This window comes from Sciurus vulgaris (assembly GCF_902686455.1).
Source record: "Sciurus vulgaris genome assembly, chromosome: 9".
Lineage (NCBI taxonomy): Eukaryota > Metazoa > Chordata > Mammalia > Rodentia > Sciuridae > Sciurus > Sciurus vulgaris.
Window position 1 is genome coordinate 143083152 of NC_136469.1, and position 27637 is coordinate 143110788.

At 63.1% G+C, this 27637-nt stretch overlaps 1 protein-coding gene across 15 annotated transcripts in view; it reads right to left on the bottom strand.

The window, feature by feature from the left end:
* The window catches only part of ABLIM2 (actin binding LIM protein family member 2), a 124282-nt gene extending 96881 nt beyond the window's left edge, over positions 1–27401 (bottom strand). For 7 of the 15 annotated variants that reach the window (XM_079154419.1, XM_079154430.1, XM_079154433.1 and 4 more), the window contains exon 1: positions 2611–2734. In XM_079154419.1, the coding sequence (XP_079010545.1) occupies positions 2611–2635 (25 nt within the window). In that variant the 5' untranslated portion in view covers positions 2636–2734. Of the gene's footprint in view, positions 1–2610; positions 2736–27226 lie in introns of those variants that run through there. The other 8 variants (XM_079154425.1, XM_079154422.1, XM_079154423.1 and 5 more) reach the window with 3 other exon arrangements.
* Between the last annotated feature and the right edge of the window lie 236 nt (positions 27402–27637).

Here is a 27637-nt window from a genome sequence, read left to right on the forward strand (position 1 = left end):
GCTTCTCTTCAACCCACAAGGGGAATTACTCGTTGTTAGGAGACAAAGAGACCAAGGAGAAGCCCCTCTACCGTGTCCTCTGAGAGAGCCCCTGGCATGAGGTGGCCAGTCCACCCGGGAGCCGAGGCACTCCTCCAGGGGCTGAGCCCACGCCTGACACTGCCTTCCGCGCACTCCAGGGAAGCTGGCCGCTGGGCAGGAGCACCCCACACACACTCCAGTCGCTCCCCTGAGGGTCGCCGCACACCCCACAATTCACCTGGAAAATGGAGGGTTCATTGGCTGGTGGTATTCAGAGCCGAATGTCAATCACCATGATCAGATGTAGAAACCTCGTCACCCCAGAAAGAAATCCTGAGGTCCCCTCCCCTCATTCCCCCTTTTCCCAGCTCCTGGCAATGTCTGGTCTCTATGGATTTGCCTGTTCTGAGTTTGTCACTCAAATGGAATGGCACCACATGTGGTTGTTGTGTCTGGCTTCTTTCCTTCCATCATGTTTTCTGGGTTTTTCCATGTTGTAGCAGATGTCAGGACTTCCTTCCTTTTCATGGCTAAGTAATATTCCACCACACATTTTGTTTATCCATTCGTCATTTAAAACATTTGGGGGATGTTTCCACTTTGGGGCTCCTACGATAATCCTACTAAGAACCTTCATGCACACATTTTGGTTCAGACATGAGTTTTCATTTCTCTGGGGTATACACTAGACCCCATGCTGGACCATGCGGTCACTGTGTGCTGAACATTTTGAGGGAGCACCTGACTGCTTTCCACAGCAGCTGTTCCCAACAGTCCTGTACACCCTCCCTCCAGCCCGGGGTGTCCCTGGCCCTTGGTTCTAGGCCCCAGCAGATGCGAAGGATCCCACTTTCCTCTGCACGCCCAGATGGCTGAGGGTGTGGAGTGCCCTTTCCAGCACGTGGTGCCCTCCTGCAGGTTCTGGAGGCTGCCTGTCCAGGGGCTGCCGCTCAGGTCCGCTGCTCAACGCCCACGCGTTCCTGACGGAGCCTCTGCCAGGCCCCTTCCCCCTCCGGGGCCGGTGCGCGCCCTCGCGAGGTCTCTGAGCGCAGGGTCCTCGGTTGTGATGAAACCCAATCTGCAGAGTTCTCTCTTTCATTTCCAACAAACCGTGCCTGGCCTGCGACGGTGGCTCTTTGCTGTTTTACCGGCAGTTTCAAGCCTTAGCTCTCAGCACGACCTCACCTGACCACGTTCCCACAGCTGGATCCCACAGGCCAACCACTACTGGCCTCACCAGAGGCCACTCTGTGACCTGCGGGCGCAGTGCTGATCCCCCGGGTCTGTTGGAGGGCCCATGCCAGTGCCGGGTCTGTACCATCACCACGCGCTCCCTGCCTGGGCACTACTGCCCGGCACTGGCGGGTGTGTGTGGGCGTGAGAAGCTGTGGCTCACTCAGCAGGAGGGAGACGCCAACCCCCAGCCTGGAAGCCCCACCAGGACGTGGACGTGGCCGCGCGTCCTCAGCGCCAGGCCTCCGCAGCAAGGACAGTCAGGCAGGGTCAGCTGCCCCGAGCCCCGTGCACGGAGCCCCTGACCTCAGTGGCAGGAGCAGGGACTCCTCTCCCGGGCTGGGCCTGGCCGCCTGGGAGCGAAACGTCCGCACTCCACAGAGGGTCCTCGAGTGTGGGTGCGTCCCGACAGTCCCGGAGAGGGCGGGTCCCACTTCAAGGCCAACCTGCTGGCCCAGCCTGGGCTGCTCCCCTGGGACAGGTGCTGATGGGAAGTGAGGGTCCTGGTCCTGTCCCTGCTGCCGAATGGAACCCACAGGCTGGGAGGAGCCCACCAGCTGCCACTCGCGAGGTCCCGGGTGGTCACTGAGCCCTGTGCCTGCCAGATGCCGGGAGTGCTGGCTGGAGGCCACAGGCCGACCCGGGGTGGTCTCCTGGAGGCGCTGCGGCCTCACTCGAGGCCCCGTGCAGCTCAGCTCCTGGACGCGGGCCTGGGCCCTGCCTGCTGCTGCTTCCGGCCCAGGCTCCCCCTCGCCCCGCTCCCCAGCCGCCCGCACCCTGCTGGCCACCCCGTCACCCGCCAGAAGACACTGCGGCTGGACACACCTCCCTTCTCCGCGGCACCAGGGAGGCTGCTGTTTTCGAGGCTGGGCTTCCCGACTCCCCAGGGGCCGGGCACACGGCCGAACATCCGGCAGCATCCCACCTCTCCCCAGCTGTGAACACCCCGCTGGATGCTCAGTGTCCCCTGGGGAGCAAGCGACCCTGGGCTGAGAACCACTGCCTTGAGGAAGGGGGCGCAGGCATGGAGGCGTGGGCCAGCGACGGGCCGGGCAGAGGGCAGTCAGGGCTCCGACACCGGCTGCTGCGATGCTGGCCCGGCCCCTCCCAGAGCCGCGGCCTGTCCACCTGGAATCGGGTCACCCTCACCTCGAGGCCTGTCTGTGGGGAAGCCCTGCGCTGCCCGCAGCCGGCGCCCAGAGCTGCTGGCTGCCACATGCCCGCCAGAGAGCGGAGCCTGCCCAGATGGCCTCCTCCCCGCGGACCCGCAGAGCTCTCCCGGGGCCCGACTCCCCTCCCCTCGAGATCCAGCCTCCTCCCGGCCCGCGGCCCGAGCACAGGCGGCCAGGGCTTTACCTGCCCCTCCTCCGGGCGTCCCCATGGAGCGTGGCCTTCTCCTGAAGGGCTGCCTCTCCCTCTGAGGCCAGGTGCCGGCGCCGGAGGACGTGGGTGGCAGCCGGCGGGCAGAGAGCCTTGTGGCCGGACGTCTCCCAACGACGCGCCAGAGGGTCACGTGACGCCACCCCCACGCCCACGGCAAGGCAGCCCAGCCCTTCCAGGCACCAAAATAGCCTCCCACACGCTGCCACTGGGATGCGCACCTGTTTCCCAGGCGTCCAGGACAGGGGCTCTGGAAAGGCCCTGGGGTTGGAGGGCAGGGGACCATGCGAACCCCAGTGCCGGCCGCTGGCGGAAGCTGCAGCCCACACAGGGTCCGAGGTCCGGAACAGCACCGCCAACAGGGGCTGCTGGCAACCCGCACCTCTTCTCAGATCTGGGGCCTGGAGGAGGAGACCGAGGCGGCCTCAGGGCCTCGCTCCCTGGAGGCCCTCGGAAGAGCCTTCCGGCCTCGCCCACTTCTGGGGGCCCCAGGCTCCTCGGCGGCGGCCGGACAGCCTGCAGAGCCGCGCCGCTGGCAGAACCGCCCAGAAGCACCCACAAGAGGCCTCAGCCTCGCTGGAGAAGCGAGTGGAGGGAGTCGCGCTGCGCCTGCTCGCTGGGTGGGAGGACTGCACCTCGCAGCCCTGAGAGGGGCGCAGGGACCGCTACCACGGCAGGAGCCCAGGAGGATGGAGCGTGGCTCCCCAGCTGGAGCCGCAGGGACCCACACCCGCTCCAGGCCGAGCTCCGCCTCGCGCTCAGAAGCCAAGTTCCCAGCCCAGCACTGTAGCTGCCTGCGGCAGCCGCATCCCAACTCGGGGCAGAAGCCGGGGACGAGGCAGTGCCTGGGACGGCGGCAGCCCACGGAGCACACGGAGGTCACGGAGCACGCGGAGGCCACGGAGCACGTGGAGGCCCATGGAGCAGGCGGAGGCCAACGGGAGCACACGGCAGGCCATGGAGCATGTGGTGGCACACGGAGCACAAGGAGGCCCACGGAGCATAAGGAGGCCACGGAGCATGTGGTGGCCCATGGAGCACGAGGAGGCCCACGGAGCACGAGGAGGCCACAGAGCACGAGGAGGCCCACGGAGCACATGGTGGCCCATGGAGCAGGCAGCATGCTGTGCCCCGCCAGCACCCTCACTTTCCCTACAAGGAAATGGAGGCTCGGAGGCAGGTGAACAGGTGGAGCCAGCCCCTGAGCAAGAGAGCACCGCAGGCTTGGAGTCTGAGGGGCCCATGGCGGACAAGGGCTGGTAATGGAGGAGCAAGTGACAGTGCCAGCAGAGGGTGACCCCTCCAGTGGGCGGGGAGGCCTGACGGCGGTGCCAGATGCCAGGCTGGGGACAGGTGTGGAAGTGCCACTCTTCTGTGCGGGTGGCCAGCTACCCCAGGCTGCAGCACCCCTGGCGTGGGGACTGGGCGTGAGAGGGGGGCTGGCCCTGGGCGCCGTCCTGCAGCGACTCTTCCCCGTGGTCACCGTGTCCCACAGGGCTGGGGCAGGGGCGCCCCGGCCCTCCAGGCTGGCCTGCAAACTTCGGGCCGTTGGAGCTGTGGCCATTGACCTCCCCACCCCAGAGGAAGGCCAGCCAGGAGCACCAGGTGCACTCCCGAGGGGCGATTCTCTGTGTTCGAGACCCCAGAAGACGGGGTGCGAGGTGGGGGTGCAAGGCCTCCCCGTCCTCCCAGCCACCCCTGGCATGGCCTACTCACCCCTCCTCGAGTTCCTACCCCTGCCCCAACACACCAGAAAGTCCTCCGGAGGGGGGCCCGAAGGTCTCGGTGAGCAGGACACGCCTGCTTCCTGGTGGCCCAGCCGCAGGGTGTGTGCAGATCTCGGGGCCTTGGACCGGAGCCGAGGGGCAGGGCGGTGCTGATGCCTGAGACCCTGCAGATGGCCGCCTTCAAGGCCACCATCACAGGGCATCTTCCCTAAGTCAGGAAAAGGGGTGCAGCGGGGTGGGCCCTCCAAGGCCCTGCCCTGCCTCCAGGCCCTCGAGTCAGGTCCCAGGGCGGCACCTCCTGCAGGGAGGGGGCGGCCGGCTCAGCACACCTGGGTTATGTGTGTCACGTAAGCCATGCCTGCGGCCCTGAGGTGACCCCGTGAGCATCCCCACAGCACAGCAGCAGAAGGCTGGACCTGACAGGAGCCTGGGGGCACCCAGGACCAGCAGCGGCGGCCCAGCACAGACGCGCGGGACAGGCCTGGCTGGGCAGGAAAGCTTTCTGGAGGAGGTGACGCCGGAGCCCAGTGGGGAGGAGGGGCAGGAATCAGCTGGAGAAATAGTGGGTGGTGGGTGGAAGAGAGGGAGGGAGGGAGGGGGCTGGCCTGAGAGCTGGTCCCTGGGCTGCAGTGGAGGTGGGCTGTCTGCACCTGTCCCTTGGGCACTGGTGCTGCAGGGGACGGCAGAGGACACCCAGGGACCTGGCGGTTTCCCCTGGGTGGCAGGAAGCATCTGCACTGGGAAGGGCATGCAGCGGTCGGATGCTCAGAAGAACATTCCGGAGAGCAGGGGGACTCCCCATGGCTCCTGCCCCGCCCAACCCAGGCCACCTGCCGGCGGGGATTCTGCCTCTGCAGCAACACTGAGTTCACTTTTCACACACGGAGAGTCACCAGGTTGCACACATCTCCCAGCTTGGGGGGCTCACTTCACGCTGCTGTTTCCTTTGCTGTGCAGCTTTTTAATCTGATGTGTCCGTTGACTGATGGTTGGTGGGATCTCCTGAGCTGCAGGACGGAGGATTAATATTCATATAATGTAAAGAACTCAGAAAACTTTATACCAGGAAACCAGATAACCCACTGAATTAGTGGACAAATGAATTAAACAGATATTTCTAAAAAGTATAAAAGGCCAACAAATATGTGAAAAAAAATACCTAGCCATCAGGGAAACGCGAATGAGGACCATCAAGAACGCAGACGCCCCCGAACGCGGGGTGGCTCGGACCCACCGCTGCAGCACCGTGAGTTAGGACGGCCGCTTTGGACTCAGTATGGAGGCTCCTCAGACCAGGATGGAACCACCGTGGGGCCGGGCTACCCCGCCTCTCGGTACTCGTCCTGCGGGAGCCGGTCATCACGCTACAGGGACACGTTCAGACCCGTGAACGGCAGCATGGTTCACAACGGCCGGACCACCTTACCAGCCTCGGGGCCCATCAGGGGTGAATGGAGAAGAGCGTTCCACACACGCCTCAGATGGAGATCCACTCGGCCTTAAAGAATGGCATGACGGCACCTGCTGGTAAACGGATGGAACTGGGGAGCGCCATGCGGAGTGAAGTGTCAAGGTCAGATGTCCTATCTCACATGACAAGCTGAGAGAAAAGTCAGACGAGGGACCTCGTGACGACAGACGGGAGACGAGCAGGAGAGGGGCAGGCAGGGAGGAGGGGCGGGCAAGCACGGTACCGGGTCAAACCGGCCGAAGCACACCGCGCGCAAGTGCGAATCCACCACGGCGAAACCCTCTACTCGGTATGATCACTATGTACCATAGGACAGAGTCGCCAGGGGAGGACCGGGAAGGGTGCTCCCGGCCTCTCTGGCCCACGCCCCCTTCCTCTGGTCTCCCGCAGGGACACTCACATGGCCCAAGCGCTGGCCGCCAGGCACACAGACACCCCTCACGAGAGCATGCTGGAAGGTTTAATCACAGAAGGATCTGTGGCGCCTGTGAGGAGGCCGACCTGAGTGCCGCGACCCCTGGGCAGTGGGAGGTCCGCCCTCCCGGCCTGGCCTCCCGGGCAGGACTCTGTGCTCGTGGAGTGAGCCAGTGAGCCAGAGCCGGTGATGCGTCTGCCAGGTATTAATTTTCTCTAATCCTCCTGCCTCTTCCCTTCCTTCCTGGGCTTAGCTGCAATGGGCCCCAGGCCTGGGGGAGGGAGGCAGGAGGCGGAGGCCTGCGGGGTCACCTCCCTCTGGAGCCTGGGGCCTGGGGTCTTATCAGGTGGTCCAGGCCTGAAAAGGAGGAGTGGGCCTCAGGCAAACGTGTGGTGGGCAGACGAGAGTGAGGGAGGGAAAGGAGACCCTCAGGCTTAGAGGCGACTCCTGGCTTGTGGTGGGGGTAGGGTATCACAGGCTGCCCCTTGCCCATGGGTGCTGAAAGGGGGCAGCAGGGGGCAGTGGGGCCAGCATCCCTCTGGAGGACAGACAGCAGCTCCCAGCTGGGGCAGGAGGGGTGGTGTGGCATGGACCGAAGAGATCCCAGGGTGGTGGGGCAGAGCACCACGGGGGCCACCTGCACCTGGCCCCAACCCAGGAAATCTGCGTGACCCTGGTGGGGGGCCAGGGAAGGGAGAAGGCCCCAAATGGTGGACAGTTACTGTCCACTGCAGCCACCTTCCCCTTGGTAACCCACTGTTCCAAAGGATTCCCTGGAGGAAGCTCCTGCCCGCCCCCTCCCGTTCTCAGCCATGTGATTGGGCGGGAGGGGCCCCACCTCCAGCTCTGCTGGGCCCTGATTGGCTTGAGCTAAACTGAAATCTGCATGCCCCATGCCTGGCCCCGATGGCTCCATGGAGGAGGGGGCTTGCTGGGGCTCCCCGGCCCACCCTCCTAAGGACGGCTAGGCTGCGAGGGGGCAGCTGCAGGGCTTTCTGCACCTCTGGGCTGATGCTGAGGCAGAGTCAAAGACAGGCAGAGCTGAGAAGTCAACCTGGGGACAGGGCCGGGACAGGCACTTTGAGCCAGCTTCCCTGTCGCTAGTCGGCTCAGACACTGGCACAGACAGGGGCCTGCACGCTGCAGGCGGTGGCCCTGCAGGTATAGGTGCGCACACCTGTGTGGTGGGGACTGAGTTTGGGCCGCCTGCATCCACACCCTTCCTCGGATCCTGAAGAGAGTGTCTCCTGCCCCATGACTCTGCCCGTCCCTGTGCTGGCTCTGGTCACGGGCACACAGGCCTCGCCCACTCCTGCTGATTGCACTGCACTTCTGCCACTGTGGAGGGAGGTCACACAGGGCAGCCTGTTGTTCCAGGAGGAGGGTGACAGACTCAGCAGCCCTGAGCAATGAGGACTCAGGCCATGGATGCCTCTGGGAGCTGCGTGGCTGCGCGCTGGCTCCCTGGGGCTACGGTGGCAGAGCGCCACAAACCGAGCGGCTTCAAACAACAGAAGTGTCTCCTCTCCCAGTTCTGGAGGCCAGGAGTTCAAGATCAGCATCCCTGAGCTGAAATCAAGGTGTGCAGGGCGGTCCCCAGGGGGGTCCCTGGCCTTGTCCGCTGCTGGTGGCTGCTGACTTTCGACTTGAGGCCACGTCCCTCCAATGGATCTGTGTCTGTGGTCACTGCTGCTTTCCTGCGACCTGTGTACCCTCCTTCTGCCTCACCCTCGTGGGAGCGACTGCGAGGCTTTCTGGAGCCCCTGGGCAGCCCCAGTGCGAGGCCATCGGCAAGCTCGCTTTCTCCCAACTGAGGCGACGCTCGCGGGATGTGGACGTAGATGATGCCGGGATGTGGGGGCGTCCTCAGCCTCCCTCCCAGCAGCGATCTGGCCGATGTCATGCATGAGCGGCATCCACGCAGAAGCACTTCCCCACGTTATCGCGATGGGCTCTGCTCTTTCCTCGTAGCTCCGCTTCTTACATAACGGGGCTGCTGTGACCCACTAAACTGGTTCTGGGCCCACAAGCAGGCTGCCACCGCAGTGCAGGGACTTCTGTCCCAGCCTCCAGAGCTGTCCCTGACTGGGTGGTGGCAGGGTGGAGACCAGGACTTCAGGCAGGACGAGAGGAGGTCCGAATGCACAGCCAGAGGGGCGGGTCCTACACCCCGGCCCACAGCTCTTCCTCTTGCTCCTGGCCATGTTGCCCTGGCCACCTTGCAGCCCTGGAGCATCGTGTGGCCACCTGGGTGCCCGCTGGGCTGCTCTGTGGGTGAGGGGAAAGTGCTGGGTCTGCCCATCTGGCCCAACCAGGGGCCAGCGAGGGGTCTGGTCAGACAGGAAAGGGGCCTGGGTCCCTGGGGCTGCCATGGCTCCTCGTGCCGCCCCAGCTCCCCAGCAGGGCTCCTGCAGCAGGAATGGCCGCGTGTGCACAAGAGGCACAGGGCCCTGCAGAAGCCTGGCACCCAGCCGTGTGCCAGACCCGCCCTGCCCGCGCGGGCTGACGGAATGCGGCGCAGCGCTTCGGACTCTACTGTGCCTGAAACAGGTTCAGGTCAGGACTTCCCATTTGGGGCTCCCAGTGGTCAGAGTGCCTGGGTCTGTCTAGCTCAGTCCCACAGTAATGGCTCCCACCTCCCTGCCAGACTGACCCCTGGGTCCCCCACACAGAGGCCACGAGCTCTCCCAGCTGAGACCAAGCTCCTCGTTCCAGATCCTGAGCCTGGTGCCTCCTACAGCCCCACTCCCTGCACGCCACCCTTGTCCCCGTGCTCTGTCCACCAGGAGTGCCCACCTCCCCTGTGCTGGTGGACAGTGCCTTAGGACAATGTGCGACACAAAGTCCCCTTGAGACGGTGATTCCCAGGGTCCCCTGAGGCATCCACAGACGCTGGCTGCCGTGGCAACAGCCGGGTCAGTTGGGCCACTTAGGCAGAGGTCCCCTTAGGCAACCTCCAGAGTCCTGAGAGCCTCTGTCCCCCAACCCTCCCCCCCAGTGGGAAGCCCCCCACCATCCCCAACCCACCTCCGGGCCCCACGGGAGATGGGAAGACCCATCGGCAGAGATCCTGCCTCCCGACAGCACGCCGTCCACACGCCCACCTGCCTCCCGAGTCGATAAGGACTCGCAGAGCCACAGAAAAACAAGCCGAGGGGACAGGAACCCTGGGAAACAGGTGGCCAGAAACGGAAGCAGGTGGGAACACACCGCCTGCCAGTGCCCGGGAGCGCGCGACAGCCCCCTTCCCTTCCGGCCACAGAGGTTGAAAGGACCCGCCCTTCCGGTGCCGGGTCTCGGGAGCGGGCCAGACGGCCCTCGCGCCCTTCTGGGTGAAGGCCTGGACCAGGGCAGCTAGCAGCCCTCGGGAGGGTGGTCTGCCCTCGGGAGAGTGGTCTGGTAGGAGACACTCTGGCCAACACTGCCACTTCCAGGGGCACCTCGGACACATCACCTGAGCCGGGCTCAAAGACGCAGGTGTGGACGTACCTCTGCAGGTGCTCAGAGGTGGGACACGGCCCAGCCCAGCTCTTGCAGGGAGCTGGCCGGCCAGGCGCAAAGACTCAGGCCAAGGCAGGCGGCAGGCCGCGCCTCCAGCCCACAGTTCTGGGCTCCTCGAACGCAGCGCAACACACATTAGAACAGGGGAGAGGCTGTGAGCACCAGGGACAAAGCAGGTCCAAGGGACGGGCACCAGCTGCAGGGAGGACGGGCAGAGCTCCTCTGTGGGGCCACGTGGGGTAACCGGTGCCTGGCTGATGTGGTTTGTCCCTAGAGGTCACAAGCTGGAAGCCTGGACCCCGTGAACAGTGTGCAGGGGGTGGAAACTCAGAGGCGAGGCCCAGGGGAAGATGACCAGGCCACGGTTCCACCCTCCAGGGATCCAAGCCTCCTCACAGCAGAGGTGAGGCCTCCTGGGCCTCCAGAGCGAGGCTGCCACGGGGCAGGGCCTCCATGCACGAGGCCTGTTCTGCACGCCGCTGTCTCTCTTTGGCTTCTCCACATCGTGACACAGCCAGGGCACCCTGGCCAGATGCTGGCACCCCGCAGGTTGCGCTTTCCAGACACCAGAATTGTAAGCCAAATAAACCTCCATTCTTTACAAGTTGCCCAGCCTCAGGCCATCCATCATAGCAACACAAAAGCCCAGGCAAGCAGGGCGCACGATCCGGGTGGCCAGGGCCGAGGGAGCTCGCTTCCAGGGGTTCAGGCCCGCGGGACGTGCCCGAGGCAGCGTGTGAAGAACTGCGTCTGGACGAGGCGGACAGCAGTGTTCATGGTTCTCCACTGTTTCAGCTTTTCTCTAGGTTCAAAGCTTTTCCGGAATATGTTGCGGAGCTCCAGGGAGAGCGGGGGATAACCCAAGAGCCCCAGGGAACGGGCTGGCGCCTGCCCCGCCACTGCCCCTCAAAGGCCCCTGAAAGAAAGCAGCAGCAACCGAGCTGGTTCCAGCGCCCAAGCTGGCCTCACAGCCGGGCAGGCCCTCTCCTCTCCCGGGCCTTGGTGTCCCTTGCAGTGGCCGACTCCTGGCCTGCACCCTGCAAGCCCACCTCTGGCTCCTCCATCGTTGCCCGTGGGTGGGTCCTCCCGCCCCAAGTGCCCAGGAGGACTGACCTGACACAGGTCACCTGGCTGGGCCCGGGTGGTGGGGGGAGCCAGTCAGCACAGGTGGACCAACAAGTGGCTGTAGAACAGATGGGAAGGTGCACATAGGCCACTGGCCGCTGGCAGGAAAGGTGGAGAAGTGGGCTGCAAACATGTCACCCTCCACCCGCAGGCTGGCATCTCAGGCAAGGGCTCTACCTCGCCAGCCTCAGTACCACCATCTGCACATTTGGACAAGAAGAGCACCCAACTCACGGGTGGTGAGGATGAGTGTGGTGACGAAGGACCGTGAGCCGCATGGTGCGTGTTGCCCTCACGTGCGGCTGTTCACAGCAGCCAAGAGCACCGTCTATGACCCAACGGACGCAAGACAAATGTGGTCTACACACTTGGCGGAATAGTACGTAGCCTTAAAAAGGAAGGAAATACTGACATGATACAAAACAGAGGGACCCGGAGACATGCTGAGTGAGATGAACGGGTCACAGAGCGACACTGCACAGGATCCACTCACAGTGGACTCATGGGAGGCCTCTGGGGCAGAACAATCATGGAGCAGGAGTGTAGAAGGGGGGTGCTGGGGCTGGGAGGTGGGCGGGGCTACTCTTGGGTGGGCACAGGGTTTCAGTTCTACCTGGTAAGAGCTCTGCAAATGGACAGTGGCAATGCTTACACAGGCCTGGGAAAGCACCTCGTGCTGCTGAACCGTGCCACTAGAGATGGCTGAGATGGACACGGGGCCACAGAGTCCGCGACCTTTCTAGAGTGCCGACAGGAGCCGTCGGCCCGGACGGCACAGCTCCAGGCAGAGGGGGTGGACGCTTTGGGATGGCTTGGTGGGTCAGCGGAGCAGAGCCCCTGGGCCACTGCAGCAGGGGAGGCCTGAGCCATGCTGATGACGGAGGAAGGGGAAAGGGTCCTCGTTCAGTGTGGCTGAGTCCCCGGGCATCACCCACCCGTGTCCCAGGGTGGCCTCGGGTCCAGCTGCAACTTTCCAGAGCACAAGGCAGGGTCCTGCACAGCCTCAGGAGACCCAGGGCTGCCCGGCTTTCTGACACTTCCTGGGCAGCAAGCTGAGGCCTGGGCCTCTCTGCTCTGGTCCGAGGTCTGGGACCCCAACCCTCACAGGCTGAAATGTGGGACCCCAACCCTCACAGGCTGAAGTGCTGAACGTGACGGTGACCGTGTTGGGAGGAGGCCTCTGGGCGAGGTGGGGTCCGGGTGGGCCCCTGAGAGTGGAGCAGCTGTAACAGAGGCCCCAAAGGGCTGCCCGCCCTCCACCTGGGGACACAGCAAGAAGGACCATCCAGAACCAGACCCCAGCCCCTTAGCAGACACGGACTCTGCCAGCCTCAACCTTGGACTTCTGGTCTCCAGGCTGAGGACCCTGTGCCTATGGCCTGCAGGCCCCCAGCCTGTGGTCTTGGCCAGGCAGCCCCAGAGAGCGGCACACGCTGGACGCTGGCACACATTCGCCCGCAGGAGCTGGCCCACTCTGCCTCGGCAGTCCCCTGCTGCACAGGGCCTGCAGCTGGGCAGGAGGCCCCTCTGCATGAGGCGGACAGAAAGGGCAGGACCCTGGACCAGCCAGTGGACAAGCACATGCGTCCACAGGGACAGGCAGCAGCAGTGGCCGAGGGCTGGCAGTGTGCAGCAGGGAGCCACCCGGGCAGCGGGCATGGGGTGGGGTGATGGGGCCAGAGGAGGGGCAGCCGTGCAGAGCCCCGGGCGGGAGGACCGTGGGTGGGGCCCAGCTAGCTGTGGGGAGGCTCGGGAGGGGAGGTAGGAGGAGCAGGCCCACAGCAGCCCTCGGCTGAGCACTGAGTCCCTCCCTGGGCAAGGGGACTCCTCAGGCCAGGCCACCCAGGCCTAGCCCTCAGACACTCCAGAAAAAACCAGTGGTGCAGCCTGAGGACAGGGACACGGCAGCCCTCACACTCAAACATGGCCACCATGCGACCCAAAATTCCACTTCTGGGACATCAACCAGGGTGGATAGCGGGGGCTCCAGCAGGCACTCGCACACCTGTGTCCACTGTGACACTGCCCGAGGCAGCAAGAGGGGTCCACTGACCCACCCACACCACGGAACACTATGCAGCCTCGAAAAGGAAGGGCATTCTGACCCAGGCCACAACATGCCTGAATCTTGATACACCAAGCTAAGTGACATAAGCCAGGCACTGGACAAAACATCAGAGTGTTCCGCTCATACGCGTCCTGAGGTCGTCAGGTCCACAGAGAATGGCTGGGGGCTGGGGGTGCACATCCAATGGGACTGAGCATCAGTTCTGAAAGATACAAGCTTCTGAGACAGACGGTAGCCAGCTGCACAGGAGAACGGCTTCAGGCCTCTGAACTGCACACTTAAACACGGCCACAAGCAGGGAACATTAACACTGTGCATATTTTACCAAGGTAAGAACGTAAAAGCCAGACCAAAACAAAGCCCGAGCGACCCCCACCTAGTGAAGGAAGGAGAACCTGGCCAAAGCGACCACAGGGAACCCCGTGGGAACCACAGCCACTGACCATCAAGACGGCTGGGAGGGCCTTGGGCATGGTGGGGACATTCTGGGACTGGTGCGGGGAGAGGGGGGCGCCCAGCCAGGCTCAGGCCGAGAACCCCAGCAGAGGGCTGGGCGTGGCTCAGAGGTGAAGTCCGCATGAGGCACTGGCTCCATCCTCAGCACACGTAGACATGAAGCATGGAATAAAGGTTCGTGTCCAGCTACAATTCACACTATTTTTCAAGACAGAATCCAAGCACAGAAAGGCCGGGGGAAGAGCAGCAGTGGTCAGCAGGCAGGTGTCCCTCTCCACGTGGCGAGGCCCGCCGGCCACACGCCTTTCCTCCAAAGACTACTAGAGCTACGGATGATGAGGTGACCAAGAACAAACAACCAGAGCACATGCAAGCGGGAGCGGCGCCCAGGGAGGCCATGGTCTCCAGGTGGAGGCCCTTGGGCAGCAGAGTGGGAGCGGCTGAGAGCTGGACCCAAGCAAGGTCAGAGCCTCCCTTCAGACAGGAGCAATGGCCTCCAGCTTAATCAGGAGACTGGGGGCTGGGAAGCAGCACCACGGCAAGACTGGAAAGTGGGTAACACAGAGCAGGCTTGGGTGGTGGCACCAGGCCTTTTAGAGACTCATCCCTCCCTGACACACAGCAGAGGCTGCTGCCTGACCACCCTTCTCCAGGACCTTCAAGCTGACCTCCAGCACTTGATGTCGCCCGTCTCCAGCCCCCTCAGCCCGCCCACGTGGCCTCTCGCCCGTCCAAACAAGCTTGTTCTTCTGCACAGCGCCTTGGGGTGGTGCACGGGGCCAGCAAGGGGACAGCCAGCCCTGACCTCAGAGTCTGGTCTCTTTCTGGCCATTTGGCCTCGGTCACCCCGCTACCCTCTCCCCTGGAGCACTCAGTGCTCGTGAGGGTTCTGGAGTAAGACTAACGGGCGTGGACATCCCAGCGCCCCGCGGAGGGCCAGCCCGCGCAGGAGAAAGCTGGCATCCGTAGATTAGAAACCCCCAGCCCAGGCCCCAGACATGACCCGCAGTAATTACCAGCCTCCCAGCCTCCTCCTGAGCGTCCCCTGCAATCCACTTCTGCTCAGCAGAAGCTGGTGGTGCCCAGGGACACAGCCTCGTCGGGAACATCCGTGTGATCTGGGTCAGGCAGAGGACATCTGAGGAATCCAACTTCCCCCAACAGGGGCGGGTGCTGGACCTGAGTGCAGGAGCGCCGCAGTTGGAGCGGTCTATACGCGCGTCCACGCAGCAGCCCTCCCTGCCAGGTGGCTGCGTGAACCCCACAGGAGAATCTGCCCGCCGGCCAGGCCCGTCCAGGCTTCCGCCCAGGCATGCGTGCAGCCAGACGTCCAGAGCTCCCGACGTCCTGCCTGAGCTTCGCGTGGACTGGGGAGGAAAAGTGCCCGGGCCGGGCCTGCTCGTGCATGGACGTCCTGGACACTCCTCCTGCTCATGGACGGGGAGGGTGCCCAGGGGACGTGGCTGCTGGACAGAGCAGAACCTGTGCCCCTGACCATATCCTGATGCTGGCCAGGCAGCCGGTCACCAGCCCTGATGCCGGCGCCGGAGGCCCGGCTGCTGGTCACTGCAGCCCCAGAGTCAGGCGGCACCTTGGGCACTGGAAGGTTCTATTCCTGGCACAGCTGACCCTCTTTCCAGAACTGGGGCAGTGAGGGCCAGGAGGCTGCAGGTCCCCTCCCTGCATCTCCTAGTCCATGTAGCCCTGAACGCTGCCACTGTGCTGTCCACTCAGGCCAGCGGCCTCCAGACAGTTCTCTAGCACAGGGCGCTGCCGGCCTCCTGTGGCTGCTCAGCTGGGGCCAGCACAGAGGCCCCAGTGCCCAGGGAGCCCTGGGGAGGACTGCCCACCTCCAGGAGCACAGGGCACGATCCTGTCACCTGGCTTCATGATGGCACCTGCTGCCCCTGGCCCGAAGGACCACCAGGCGCTGCCAGGCGCTGTGAAGCCTCAAGGGCAATGGGCAGCAGGCTGGCGGCCACACTGCCTGGTCCCGGCGTGACTGCTGTCACACGGGGGGCGGGGTGCAGGGAGGACTCGGCCTCGTGCTGGACCACCCACCCTTCCCTGAAGGATGACCAGGCTGTCGCCCTTCAGGGGTTCCCTGCTCTGCATCCCCAAGGGCAGTGCCCTCCACTCCTGGGGGGCTGTGAGGAGCCCAGGGTCTGCAGAGGGCAGTCTGCCTGCCGGCCTTGAGGGACCTCAGTTCTAGGGGTGAGTGGGGGGATAGGGCAAGGAAAGCAGCCCAGCAGACCGGCAGGAGACACAGGGACTGGCCTTGGTCCCCGCCCCTGTACTCCCACGGCCTCCCTCTCCTCAGCCCTGCCCCCCAGCCTGAGGCACTTTCCTCCTGTCAGCCCGTGACTGGACATCTTGAAGGGCATGCTGAGGCCTGGGCTGACCCACCTCCCTGGATCCAGAGCAGAGCCCTCTTGAGACCCGCAGGGCCTGGGGACTCTGCAGTCAAGAGGTGCCACGTCTCAGGACAGACTGATACCGGGGGCCCCTCCCAGAGCCCCAGCATGGGCTGGACCCCCCAGCCGCGTTTCAAGGACGATGGTGTCACCAAGTGGCCGACCCCGGGGCCGAGGGTCCTAGTCACCAGGAGAGGGAGGGTTTTGTTTGTCCCTCCTGGCATCCAGCACACCCAGCCCTCCGGTTGACGGTGGCATTGCTCTGTGCCTGGGGCCAACAGCTGAGGACCAGGAGGGCCAGCCTGGGCAGAGAGGATGAGGCAGAGCCAGCCCCGCTGCTGAGGCGCCTGCCCACTTCGCAGACCAGGAGGGCACAGTCTGGAAGGAGGCTGGCCTACCAGAGACCACTGGGCCTCTCCACACCCCCTGGCCTCGGCGTCCCCACTGAAAACTGAGTGAGAGACTAGGAGCGGGTGGGTAAGTGCCAAAGGTGCCGCGAGCGCGCAGACAGCTTGGAGAGCGGAAACCCCGCCGCCAACCACAGGGGTTTCATCAGGCACAGAAGCCACTGCCCCACTCCCCTGAGCCTGCAGAGCCCAGTCGGGAGACGCGCGCTCCGGGCAGACAGCCTGGGCTGGGCTCCAAGAGCCACGGGCGGGTTCGACCCCACCGCCCACTCTACCAGCCCCAGGACCTCGGGCCCGCCAGGCACCCTGTCTTGTCTGCAAATTGGGAGCAATGACCTCTACCCACAGGGGTTCTCGGGGTTGGAGGTCAAGCCCATACCGCTCTCTATTGCGCCGAGGGCTACTAGATGTCCCATAAATGACAGGCATTGATTTTTATGAGATAAATCAATCACTGCCTTGGATTCCACTCTGGTCAGCTCCAGGGGGTGCCTGAGGTTGCTGCGCACACCCAGGATATATTTAGCTCTCTGCTGGGGCCCTGCCAGGTGTAAGCATGCCTGCCAAGGACACAGAATTCCAGAGCTCATCAGCAACCACAGGATTCACTCCAAGAAGAATCCCCTCATTTTCATAATCGTAGACTAGTGATCTCCAGAGTTCACACACATTTTAGAACCTGTGCTTGTAACATTTCAATACCACTCACGGTCCTAGCTCACAATGGAGACCCCCTTCCAAAGTACAGAAAGTGGACCCAGCAAGTGCCAGGGAGTCCAACAGCTGCTCTTCAACAGAACGTCCTCGAGACTGAGTATCCAGCCAAACCCTGTCACTCACACATTCTTGAAACAAATAAGCACCTGGAGCAGAGAGGCGGTGGGATGAGGGAGTTGCCCACCGCATCACGCCTTGATGCGTTTTCTTCTAGCGCGTCCGAGTATTTTGCAGAGCTCCAGCTGTGCATAACGTGCAGATCCTTATTCTTTAGCTACCTCCACTCCTCACATGCTAGACTCTTTACCAACTCTTGAAACTCTTTTTAATGACTGCGTAATATTTATTCTTTAATAGATATTCTCAAAGTGTGGCCCAGTGATTCCTGACAGTCCCCAAGACCCTAGCAGGAACTCAGTGGGGTCAAGATCATGGTCAAAATAGGTGAGGGTGTTATTTCCCTTGTCACTGCTGAGTGTCCCCAGGGGCCCAGGTGTTGAAGGCGCAATCCCCAGATGGTGCTAGTAGGAGGCTGAACCTTCAGAAGGAGGGCCTGTTGGGAGGTCCTGGGTCACTGGAGCATGTCTTTGAAGGGGACGGTGGAACCCGACCCTTCCTCTTCCTGGTTCACTCTGCCACATGCTCCCTGCCATGGCCACCCAGCATCCCCAACAGGGGCCTAAAAGCAACAGGTCTTCCGGATCATTCACGGGGCCTCTAAGCCTGTGACCAAAATAAACCCTCCCTTTCAGCAGCCAACGCCTCGGGCCTTTCACCATGGCGATGGAATGCTGGCTGAGTCGCCTCGCCTCTCTCCCGACAGCGCAGTGCTGCAGCAGCTGCATGGCCTGGGACATCGCAACACTGACCCTGACTGAACACAGAGCTGGCCAGCCACGTCCAGCTGTCCACCGTTAAGCCAGATATGAGTAAGGTCTGCAAAACTGTCAAGGAGCCACCGCCCAATAGAGGTGCTCAGAGGTCAACATACAAAGGGCCTTGTTCCCTAACGGTGTTTTTTGATCCTGGTTTAGTTTCTAAGAGCAAACATCAACCTGACCCGCATCAGCATGTTCTTCCCGACCCTTAGTAATGGCGAGGCCCACGGCTCAGGAGGCTGACAGCCCCCGCTGTGGGTGGACTGTGCTGGGCCGGGCTCTCTGGCTGCTGGCTGGCGTGGTGGGGAATGCAGCCCCGCGGGTTCTGGGGGCACAGACCCACCGCTGCGGGCGGGAGCCCTGCTTCAGGAGGCTCCAGAGCCGCAGGCCTCCATCGAGAGGCCCGTTCCCCCTGTCGCTCGCTTCCTGAGAGGCTACACGCTGATTCGTCAGCAGGCTGTGACCGTCCAGCTCACGGGACTCGGGGAGGGTTAAGTTTAGCTGAGTTAAGAGTTTTTATCCTATGAGACGTCGTTCTCATGCTCAGCCAGTTCAGAAATGCCGCAGGGAGAAGGGGTCCCAGGCCCAGAGACGGGCACTCTGAAGGCCACCAAGGGTCAGCTGAATAACAGCCCCCAAAGGACGCCCACGTGCTGCTCTCTGAGCAGGACTCCAGCCTCGTGCAGTGGGGGTGCTCTGCAGATGTGGCTGAGCTGAAGACGGGCGGGCTCATCCTGCACCACCTGGGGCCCTGTGCACTCACCTGTCCTCTGGAAAGGAGGCAGAGGGTGTTTTGCACAGAGAGAAGGCTCCTGAGGAGGAGCAGAGGACCGAGCAGCGGGATTCGAAGGTGCTGGCCTTTGGGCGGGCTGACGCAGCCGCGAGCCGGGGGACGCTGGCAGCCACCCTGGCACAGAGAGGCAAGGACTGCTTCTCCCTAGGCCTGAGCAGGACACTGCCCCGCCGCACCATGTGGTCCTGGTTTGGGACTCGGGCCTCCAGAACTGCAAGAGGAGGTGCTGCTGCTGTCCTCACCCAGCCCGTGAGGTGGCTGGAAGGCCTCCCTGGCCTCTTCCTCAGGGCTAGGGGCCTGTGGCCTCCTGTGCTCCAGACAGCCAGGCCAGCTCAGAAGGTCTGGCCTGCAGGTGCACTTTCTCTCCTGTGAGCACTATCCTTCCCAAGAACAGCCGCCGCGGCCCCATGTCTAGAGGAGGGGGACACCAAGGCCACGCTGGACGCCCAGCTCCAAACTCCAAGGACAAGGGCCATGCCGTGCCCAAAGAGAGAGGCCTCCCGGAAGCTGCCACGGCCCCTTCCATGGCCAATGTCCCAGCTGCCACCCTGGCTGACCCCCAGGCACCTAGAACCACTGCAAAGAATCCCATGCTGCCTCCACCCTAGGAGGCCGCTGTGGGGAGAAGCAGCAGAGTGGAGGCCGAGGGAGCCCACGGAGGCAGTGGGCCCGCAGGGGCGTCGGTAGGCTCTCCAGAGAGGTGACAGTCCAGTACGTTGCGTGTGGGACTGGACCCGGCTGCTCTCCCACTGATCCCTTTTCCATCTCACCCAGGCCCGGGGCTTGGGCGGGATCAGAGAGCAGGAGGCCGAGAGGGCTCGGAGCAGCCCGCAGCCAGGGCACCACCTGAGGTCCTCGGGACCGCCCGCTGGGAGCAGGCAGGGGCCTGGGGGGCGCCGGCTCTCACAGGCAGGCCGCGTGGTGTGATCCTGAGCGCGGGCGGGCGAGGAAACAGCCTCGGGAGTACAGCTGGGGCATCCTTCCGTGGGAACCCTGAACAGGAAGTCCCCAGATACCCACGAGCCTGTCTGGGCGTGGTCAGGGAGCATCTGGGAACCAGAGGAAGGCTGACTGGTGACCGTGGCTCTGGGCCTGCCGCTCAGTCCACGGCCGACTCCCAGCCCGACCTCCAGGCTCTGCAGTGCCTCTGCTGGCTGGTCTGCTGCTCCCGAATCTCCTCCCTTCCCCGGCCTCTGAGAGCCCCTGCCTCCTCCAGGAAGCCTTCCCTGGTGCCAGGTGGAAGGCGCTCCTCTTGCTTTGCCCTTTCTGTCCCCTGCATGGTTCTGGTGACATGTGCTCCTGCCCATCCATGTTATGCCCTGCCCTGGAGGGAACAGAGCCCCCTGGTGTCCCTGGCACCCTAACACATCTGGTTGGAGCTCAGCACACAGGACCTACTTCCCAAACCCAGATGCTGCTTCTCCTGGGGCCAGTGGGGTGTGCAGCCTGGAGGTGTGGCCCGGCCCCAGCCGCTCTCAGCTGCAGAGCAGAGCCCTGTGCCTGAAGCAGTGCTGGGCCTCAGGTCCCCACCGACCCAAGCCACACGGGTCAAGAGCTGGAGGCCCTAGAAGACAGCCTGATCCCAACTGTGGACAAGACGGCCAAGGCTCAGGGGACAGGCGTCGGGCTGGTCCCTGGCCTCCCGGCTCTGCATTGGACCACTTGTGTCCACTAGGGCCATCTACGCTCCACGAGGCCTGGGGTCCCACCCGGGGAGCCGGGCGGGCCGAGGCAGGTGTGGTCGGAACCTGCGGTGGTGGGCCGGCCTGACTCTGCAGACTTTCAGGCTGCAAGCGCTGCCCTGTTTGAACCAGGGAGGCCCTGGGACAATCTTCAGTCAGCAGAACGTTTTCAGGTCCCTTGCTAGCCTCCCCTTCCCTGGCAGTGGCCCTGGATGGTGGGGTGGCAGCCATTTGTCCGTGTGGGGTGCTGATACATGATGGAAGCCTGACATGCATCTCCTGGTGCTGACATCCAGCCGTGCTGGCTGGTCCTTTGGAGGCCCCAGGAAGGAGCCTTCCTCGCCGCATCCAGCCTCCTGCGCTCCTCAGCTCCCAGCCCTCCATCCTCAGGGCCCAGCGGCGTCTCTGCCCAGCTCTGCTCTGCCATGGAGCTCCATCTCTGCTCCGACCACCTGCCTCTCATCAAGGAAGAGGCTTGTGATGATATTCCAGGCTCACTTAAGTAACGCTGATAACATCCCCATGTTGATATCCTTAATTTAGTCACAGGGAAACAGATCTGTTTTCCAAGTACGGAAACAGAGACAGTTCTGGGGCCACATCCAGCCCCCACACCGTCTGAGAGAAGGAGGCATTTCAGAGAGGGCAGGCCACAGCCCAGGGCACCCAGCAGCCAGGACCAGAAGCAAGTCTGAGAGCAGACAAGGCCCTGAGCACTAGAGCGCTTCACTGCCCTGCCGAGTCTGGCAGAGCCTTGGGAGGAAGAAGGGGTGGCTTCGGATGGTATGGGCGTCCCGGCGCTCGGGATGGTCCTGCGTGAGGAGTCTGGTGGGGTCTGCAGGAACACCTGGAACAGCCCTGAGCCCCTGAGGGCTGCTGAGGGCTAGAAACAGCGGAGGCCCCATCGCAGGGGAGGCCAGACCGTACCTGGGCCTGAAGGGAGCCCCTGGGGCATGGTGGCTTCACCACGACACCACCCTGTCCCGCCTCTCCACCCTGCACACTGGCCCCTCCACGCCTGCAGCCTGTGCCTCCCTTTGCTCCTGGATGGCAGCTCACCCAGCCCCATGCAGGGCAGTCCACCCTGGACAGGGCCTATGGAGAAAGACCCAGCTGCCTGCCCCTCCACAGGATGATTCAGAGAGTGAGCAAGGCCTGGGGACCTGCAGTGGCACCTGCCCATCCAAACACCCCTCCTGGCTTTCCCTCCCTCCCCGTCCCACTTCTGCACCCCCTGCTGGGCCTCTGGAGTCCCTCCAAGGCACCCACCTGCACCACTCAGGCGCCAAAGCCAGGGCAGCTGTGGGCAAAGGGTGGGGCGCACAGAGGACTCTGGGGCTTCCTGCCAGGAACTGTGGACTTTGGGCCCAACTGCAGCGCCAACCAGGGACTTCTGAGATGTCACCTTCTGTGTCAGATCCTGGGAACACTGAAGTCCCAGGGAAGCTGGGGGTCAGAGAGAGGCTACACATCCTCGACCCACAGGGGCAGGGCAGAGGAGCCGAGGGTGAGGTGGGACCCAGTTCATCCACCACTCACCCGAAAGGTGTCCGTGAGACACCTCTGGACGAGGCAGCCGTGTGTCTGTCGGGACAGAAGTGAGCTTGAGGCCCTGCCCTGCGGACAGACGCCAACAGGACAGGGGCCCTGCTGCCATGCGTGGCAGTGACCCACGCTGGTTGCTTGGTCTGCTGGCTGGAGTGACTGCTGGGTCATCTCTGCAACCCCTGCTCCTATGCACGAAGAACTGGAAGACCAAATACACAGCACGCGCTCCACGCAGAGGGCAGGCTGGCCACGGCCATTGCTGGCGGCAAGCCGGGCTCAGGAGACATGATGCAAAGCACCACGCCTCCCCAGGACACCAAGGACGGTGCTGCAAATGCCCCTGGAGCGGGGCAGCTCTCTGGAGATCAGGGGGTGAACAGGGCTGAGAGGAGGCGGGGCCGGGCACAGTCAGGCCAAGTCTTACCATTCAGGTGGCAAGCTGATGCCAGTGTAGACCGGCACACTACCCCTGCAAGGCTGCCCCTCAGGGGTGGAGGGTGCCGACTCTGTGACAGAACTCCCTGCCTGCTTCCTGGTGCCCACTGGTCCAGGGCCCTCGACGCCCCATCAGCCTTCCCCAGAGCAGGCATCCTCTACTCTGGGGGGAAGCTGAGGCCAGCAGGGGAGGGAGCCGGGACATGGACCAGGAGGTCACTGCGCCCCCACGCCACCCAACTGCCCTCATGCTTGGGGATCTTCAGCTCGAGACCACCGGGGGCCTTGTCCCCAACGTTGTTGACCATCACATACCACTCAGCACCGCCTGGGAACCACCAGGATGGGAAGCCACGGAACCAGCCCTAGCACCACAGGGCTGGCCGCTTCTGACCAGAACAAAGCCACAGAGAGCCCACCTGCCTGTCCTCACTGAAGCCAAGAACCGGCCACTGCGCTCCCTACAGGCGCCATTTACCTGCCAACTGCAAGAAGCCTCCCTCCTGGCCAGGGAGCCTCGTGTCAAGGTCAGCACACTGGCTCACAGCAGAGGGGAAAGGCTGGGCCAGCTCCCTGAGACGGTCAGCCTCGAGCCCATGAGATGGGGGTCGCACCCCAGGGGGGTCCTGGCCTGTAGACAGGTCACACAGAGTTCCAGGTAGGGAGGCAGTGGGAGCCCCCAGGTGGGCTGGCTATGGGCTGGAGGAGAGGCCAGGCCCAGGCCATGGGACTGCTGCCCTTTGGTCAGGACCTAGAAGGCCTGAGGACCCTAGGTGGGGCTGTGAGAGCCGGAACCAGAGGGCCAAGGCTACGGAGGTCAATATGGCGACAATCCCTCCCACGTCCCAGCTGTCTTCAGGCCACGCGATGACCCAGCAGCACCCATATGAGGTGGAGGAGGTGGCGAGAGACCGGCCTGGTTCTGCCTTCCTGGAGAACAGGAATGAGCTTCCCGGCGCCCGCGAGGAGCGGAGCGTGAACCCCTCCAAGGAGCATCACGGTGGGGCCCTCCAGACAGGCCAAACCCGTTCAGAGGGCGCTCGGCCACGTGTCACAGGGAGCACAAGGTGCCACAGCTCTGGCTGAAGCCAGAGGTGGATGACAGACAGGGCCCCTCAGGCGGAGAGGCATACGGCTGGGCCAGGCTCCCCGGGCCCCAATCTCGTCTCCACCACTTACTCACAAACCCCTGACACCAGGCGGCTGATGGAACCTCCTGGGCACCAGTTTTTCCATCTGAAAGTGTCCTAGGGAGGCCATGTGAGGGTCCCGGGAGAAAGCACATATGGGGTCTGGCCCCAGCCCAGAGGGAGCACTTGGTGAGCCTCACACCGGACACCCAAGCCAGTCCCACCGGGTGCCGCCCGACACCGGAGACACAGCCAGGTGGCAATGGAGACACCTGAGTAAGCAGAGGCGTAGCACTCAGGTTGCTCTGCCAGGCACCAGCAGCCTCGGGCTTCCTGGGCCTGGGCAACTGTGTACAGCTGGAGCCAGTGGTGTGTGGGCCTTGCGTGACCCCCTGCTGGCCCCTCAGTGCTGGGCAGACCCATGGGATCACCCCCAGGTGCCAAGCCTCTACTGAACACAGCTCATCATCCTACTGCAGCCGTTTTAACTGCAGGCTGAGCCTCCACCCAGGCCAGGCAGGGGCTGCTGAGCACCTGCCCCCCTACCCTGCCACTCCCTAAGACCTGGGAGGGGGGGGTGGCAGTGGATGGAAGCACAGAGGGGCTGGATAGCAACAGGTACAAGTGGGTGGCAGAGCCAGATGTGAGCCCGAGAGCACCAGCCTGGAGACAGGACTGCCAAGTTCAGTGGAGCCAGGGGCCCACCAGGGAATACAAGAAAGGGGCTAGGCACTGCAGGGGACGCCAGGCCTGGCGGGCACTGAGCCAGCAGTGCAGACTCCCAGCAGCTGCCAGGGCCAACAACTGCAGCCTGGCTGGCCCTGACAGGCAGCTCCTATTTAAAGGGTCAGTGATGAGCTAGGCCCCTTCCACAAGGCCGGCCCTCTGTCCTCTCCGGCCTTCCTGTTTTCCCTCACCAGCTCAGAGCACTCCAAACCCACAGCTCTGAGAGCCCAGGGTGTTGAACAGGTGACTTCTGCATGTGGCAGGGGACATTCCCTTTCCTGGGACAATCAGGCTGAATTTCCAAGAGTCTATCAAACTCAAAACTCAATTCTAGAATGTAGCAAACTACATTGCTGACTATAAATGCCTCCCATTCCCACTGGACTGTAAGTCCAAGGTGAAACCCCAGGCTGGAGTGAGGCTCATCACAGCAGGCGTTCAGTAAACGCTGAACGGATGAGTGGATGGCTAGGCCCCTTCGCACTCTCTATATCTAGGTGGTCTCTAACATTGTGTCCTTGCTCGTTCTAACATCTTTGTGACTGTCATTGCCCATTCCTGGGTAGGTGAAGCATGTGTTTCTGCTCTGAGCACCTGGGCCCACATTGACCAGAGTCAGAGGACCAGGGCTCAGGTCTGGCTCTGTCACAGCCTCTCCTTGACTCTGATGGTTTCTTTCCTTCTTCAGGCCTCAGTTTCCCTTGTGCAGGTGGATGGATTTAGACTGGAACATCCTCGGGTCCTCTCCAACAGCCATGGATGCCTAAGACAGCTCAGCCAGTCTCACAGACCCTGCATCTGGCCCTGCTCCCCTCTTATGGGCTGCATTGTGTACCCCCAAATCCATATGCTGATGACCCAATCCCCAACACCTCAGAATGTGACTGTGTGAGGACCCTTTATTAATGTAAAGAGAGGTCACTGGAGTGGGTCTTCATCCAGTCTAACTGGTGACCTCACAAGAAGGGGAGACGAGGACACACACACACAGAGGGACGGCCGTGTGAGGATGAAGGGAGACGATGCCATCTATAAGGAGAAGAGGAACCAACACTGACCAAACCTTGACTACAGTCTTCTGGATTCCGGCACAGTCTATCATTTACACTGCATGGTACGTAGCACTTTGTTATGCGAGCAAGTTAACGCCATGGACCTCTGCCACCAGACCTGCAGCTGCCCAGGGGACATCTATGCTCAGAGGCAGCATGGGCCCTGCAAAACCCAGGAGGGCAGAGCTGGCACCGGGTCCCCATCCCACCCCAGCTGAGGTATCTTATCCTGCCCCACCTGGCCCGTCCTGACCATGTGGCTGTGTGGAGAAGCTGCCACCACACTCACCATCTCACCTCTGGGCTCACTGTGGGTTGGAGCTGGGTACAGATCTGAAGCATTCACGGCATACCACTGGGGAAACCAAGGCACAGGTAGCCCCACAGCTGGTACACTGAATTTGGACCCAGGCCTGATACAGAACCATCTGTTTCCACCTTGCATGGCACTGTCCAAACAATGTCCCTGCTCCTAAAACTCAACAGGCAACCACAGCCAGCAAGGCTGTGATACAACCAGTGCTACTGCATTTCTAGGTCATGAAACCATGCTCCCAAAAGCACCCCCAGTGCCAAAGCCACCAGGTGCATATACAGTTAAACCCCAGACTCCTTGCCCACGCTCCATCCCTGGCTGGCCTTCTCCAGGGACAACAACCACAACCATGGCGGGGGCACATGCTCCTTCCGAGGGCTCCTGATTACAGGAGGGACCAGAGGTATCAATTATGGTCACAGAAAACATGAAATTACCCAGTGGACACCCAGTCATTATCCCCACCTGCCATTAGATAGATGTCTGGCAGTCTTGCCAAGTCTTGGGGTGCCCTCCTCCCCAGCCACCCCCAGATAACAGGTTGGCCATTTTAGAAATCCTCTTCCAAAGGACTCCGCCTCCCACAGCCTGCGGCTCGCTCCCGCACTCCCCCAGTGCCCACGGCAGCAGTCCTTCCTTCCTTGCTTGGGATTGGGGGGAGGCAGTCTCCCCTGAGAGGGGCGACTTGGGAGCATCCCCGCCCCTCCCACCCCAAAGCCCACAGTGAGCTGTCACTACATGCTCATTCCTTCCCCATCGGATCTCCCTTGGGGGAAGCAGCCGTCCCTATAGGTTTCTGCACCATGGCCAAGGGCCATACTGCAGTCAGTGGCAAGAGAGACTTGGGGGAAATCACACAGAAGTCAGGAGCTGGGTTCAAATCCCAGCTCAGTTCAGTTGCTGGAGCCCAAGCAGCTCAAGCCAGGTGAACTTCTGGTCCCACTCTGAAAATTGGAGTGACAGCCCCTCCCTGCCTTGGCATGTAGGCACCAGACGTCAGAGCACCCGCCCCAGGAGGCTCTCAGAAGAGTGCATCTTTGGCCCGGGCTTCAGACAACCTCCAACCAAGGCCTCTCCGCTCTAGGTCTGTTTCCCCAACAGCACAAGGCATGCATGGGTTACTGCGACGTGGGATTTTCCAGCTCAGCACAGAGGCTGTCAAATCCCGGTGGGTGGGTGCGGCAGGAGAGCAAGGCTGGGACTCACAGGGGCCAGGGGCTGGAGAGAGGAGGTACAGAGATGGGACGGGGCCTGACACACATGCGGACTCCGGATCTGCCCCACCAAGCCCGGGGCGCCAACGCCCCCCACCCAGGCACTGCAGGAGCAGTGCAAGGGCGGCGCCCCCTGCTGCAAAGCCGGGCTGTCATCGCACCTCTCTGTGACTACAACTGCGGTGGCTCTGGGCCCCTCTTCCGGACCATTCTGCTTTCTGCAGCCTGGAACAACCCAAGACCCCCATGAAAAGCAAAGGAGTGTCACCTACCAGACAGCCTTGCGCAGCTACCACGGCCGGCGCGGCTAGAAGGGATGCTCTGCTCGCGCCACAGAGCTAAGCGCCCCGGGCGCAGGGGCAGGTGGCTGCGTGCCGACCCCGCTGGACTGCAAAACCCTGGAGCAAAAGTTGGGTGGCGCCGCTGGGTGATTTCCCCTTATGCCGCAGGTGCAACCTTAGAATGTCACCCCGCTCTCGCGGCACCGGGAGGTAGCTCGGGGACCGCCGGCACTCACCTGCACTCATCTCGGCAGCAGCTAGGAGTCGGGCGGTGCCTGTGCTGCGGCCGCCCGACACTCCCGCCCGCAGGGACCGCACCCGCAGGTGCCGCGCCCGCGCGATCCTCCGCGCGCCTGCCGGCCGGACGTCTCAGCACACGGTCGGCGCCCGCCCCGCAGCGCCGCCGCAGCCCCTCCGCGCGCCAGCCCCGCCCCGCCCGCCCCGCCCCTCGGGAGGCCCGGCCCCTGCGCGCCGCGGGCGGGGCGCACCCTGGGAAGTGTAGGCGCCGCGCCTCCGCTGCCCGCCTTCGCGCCGCGGCCGCGGGACGCGCGGACTACAAGAAGCGGCAGCCTCCGCGGCCCGCGCAGGCGCAGCCCGGCGACACTCGCTGCGGCTTCCCGCAATCGCTCTTCGGGCTCTGCAGCGCT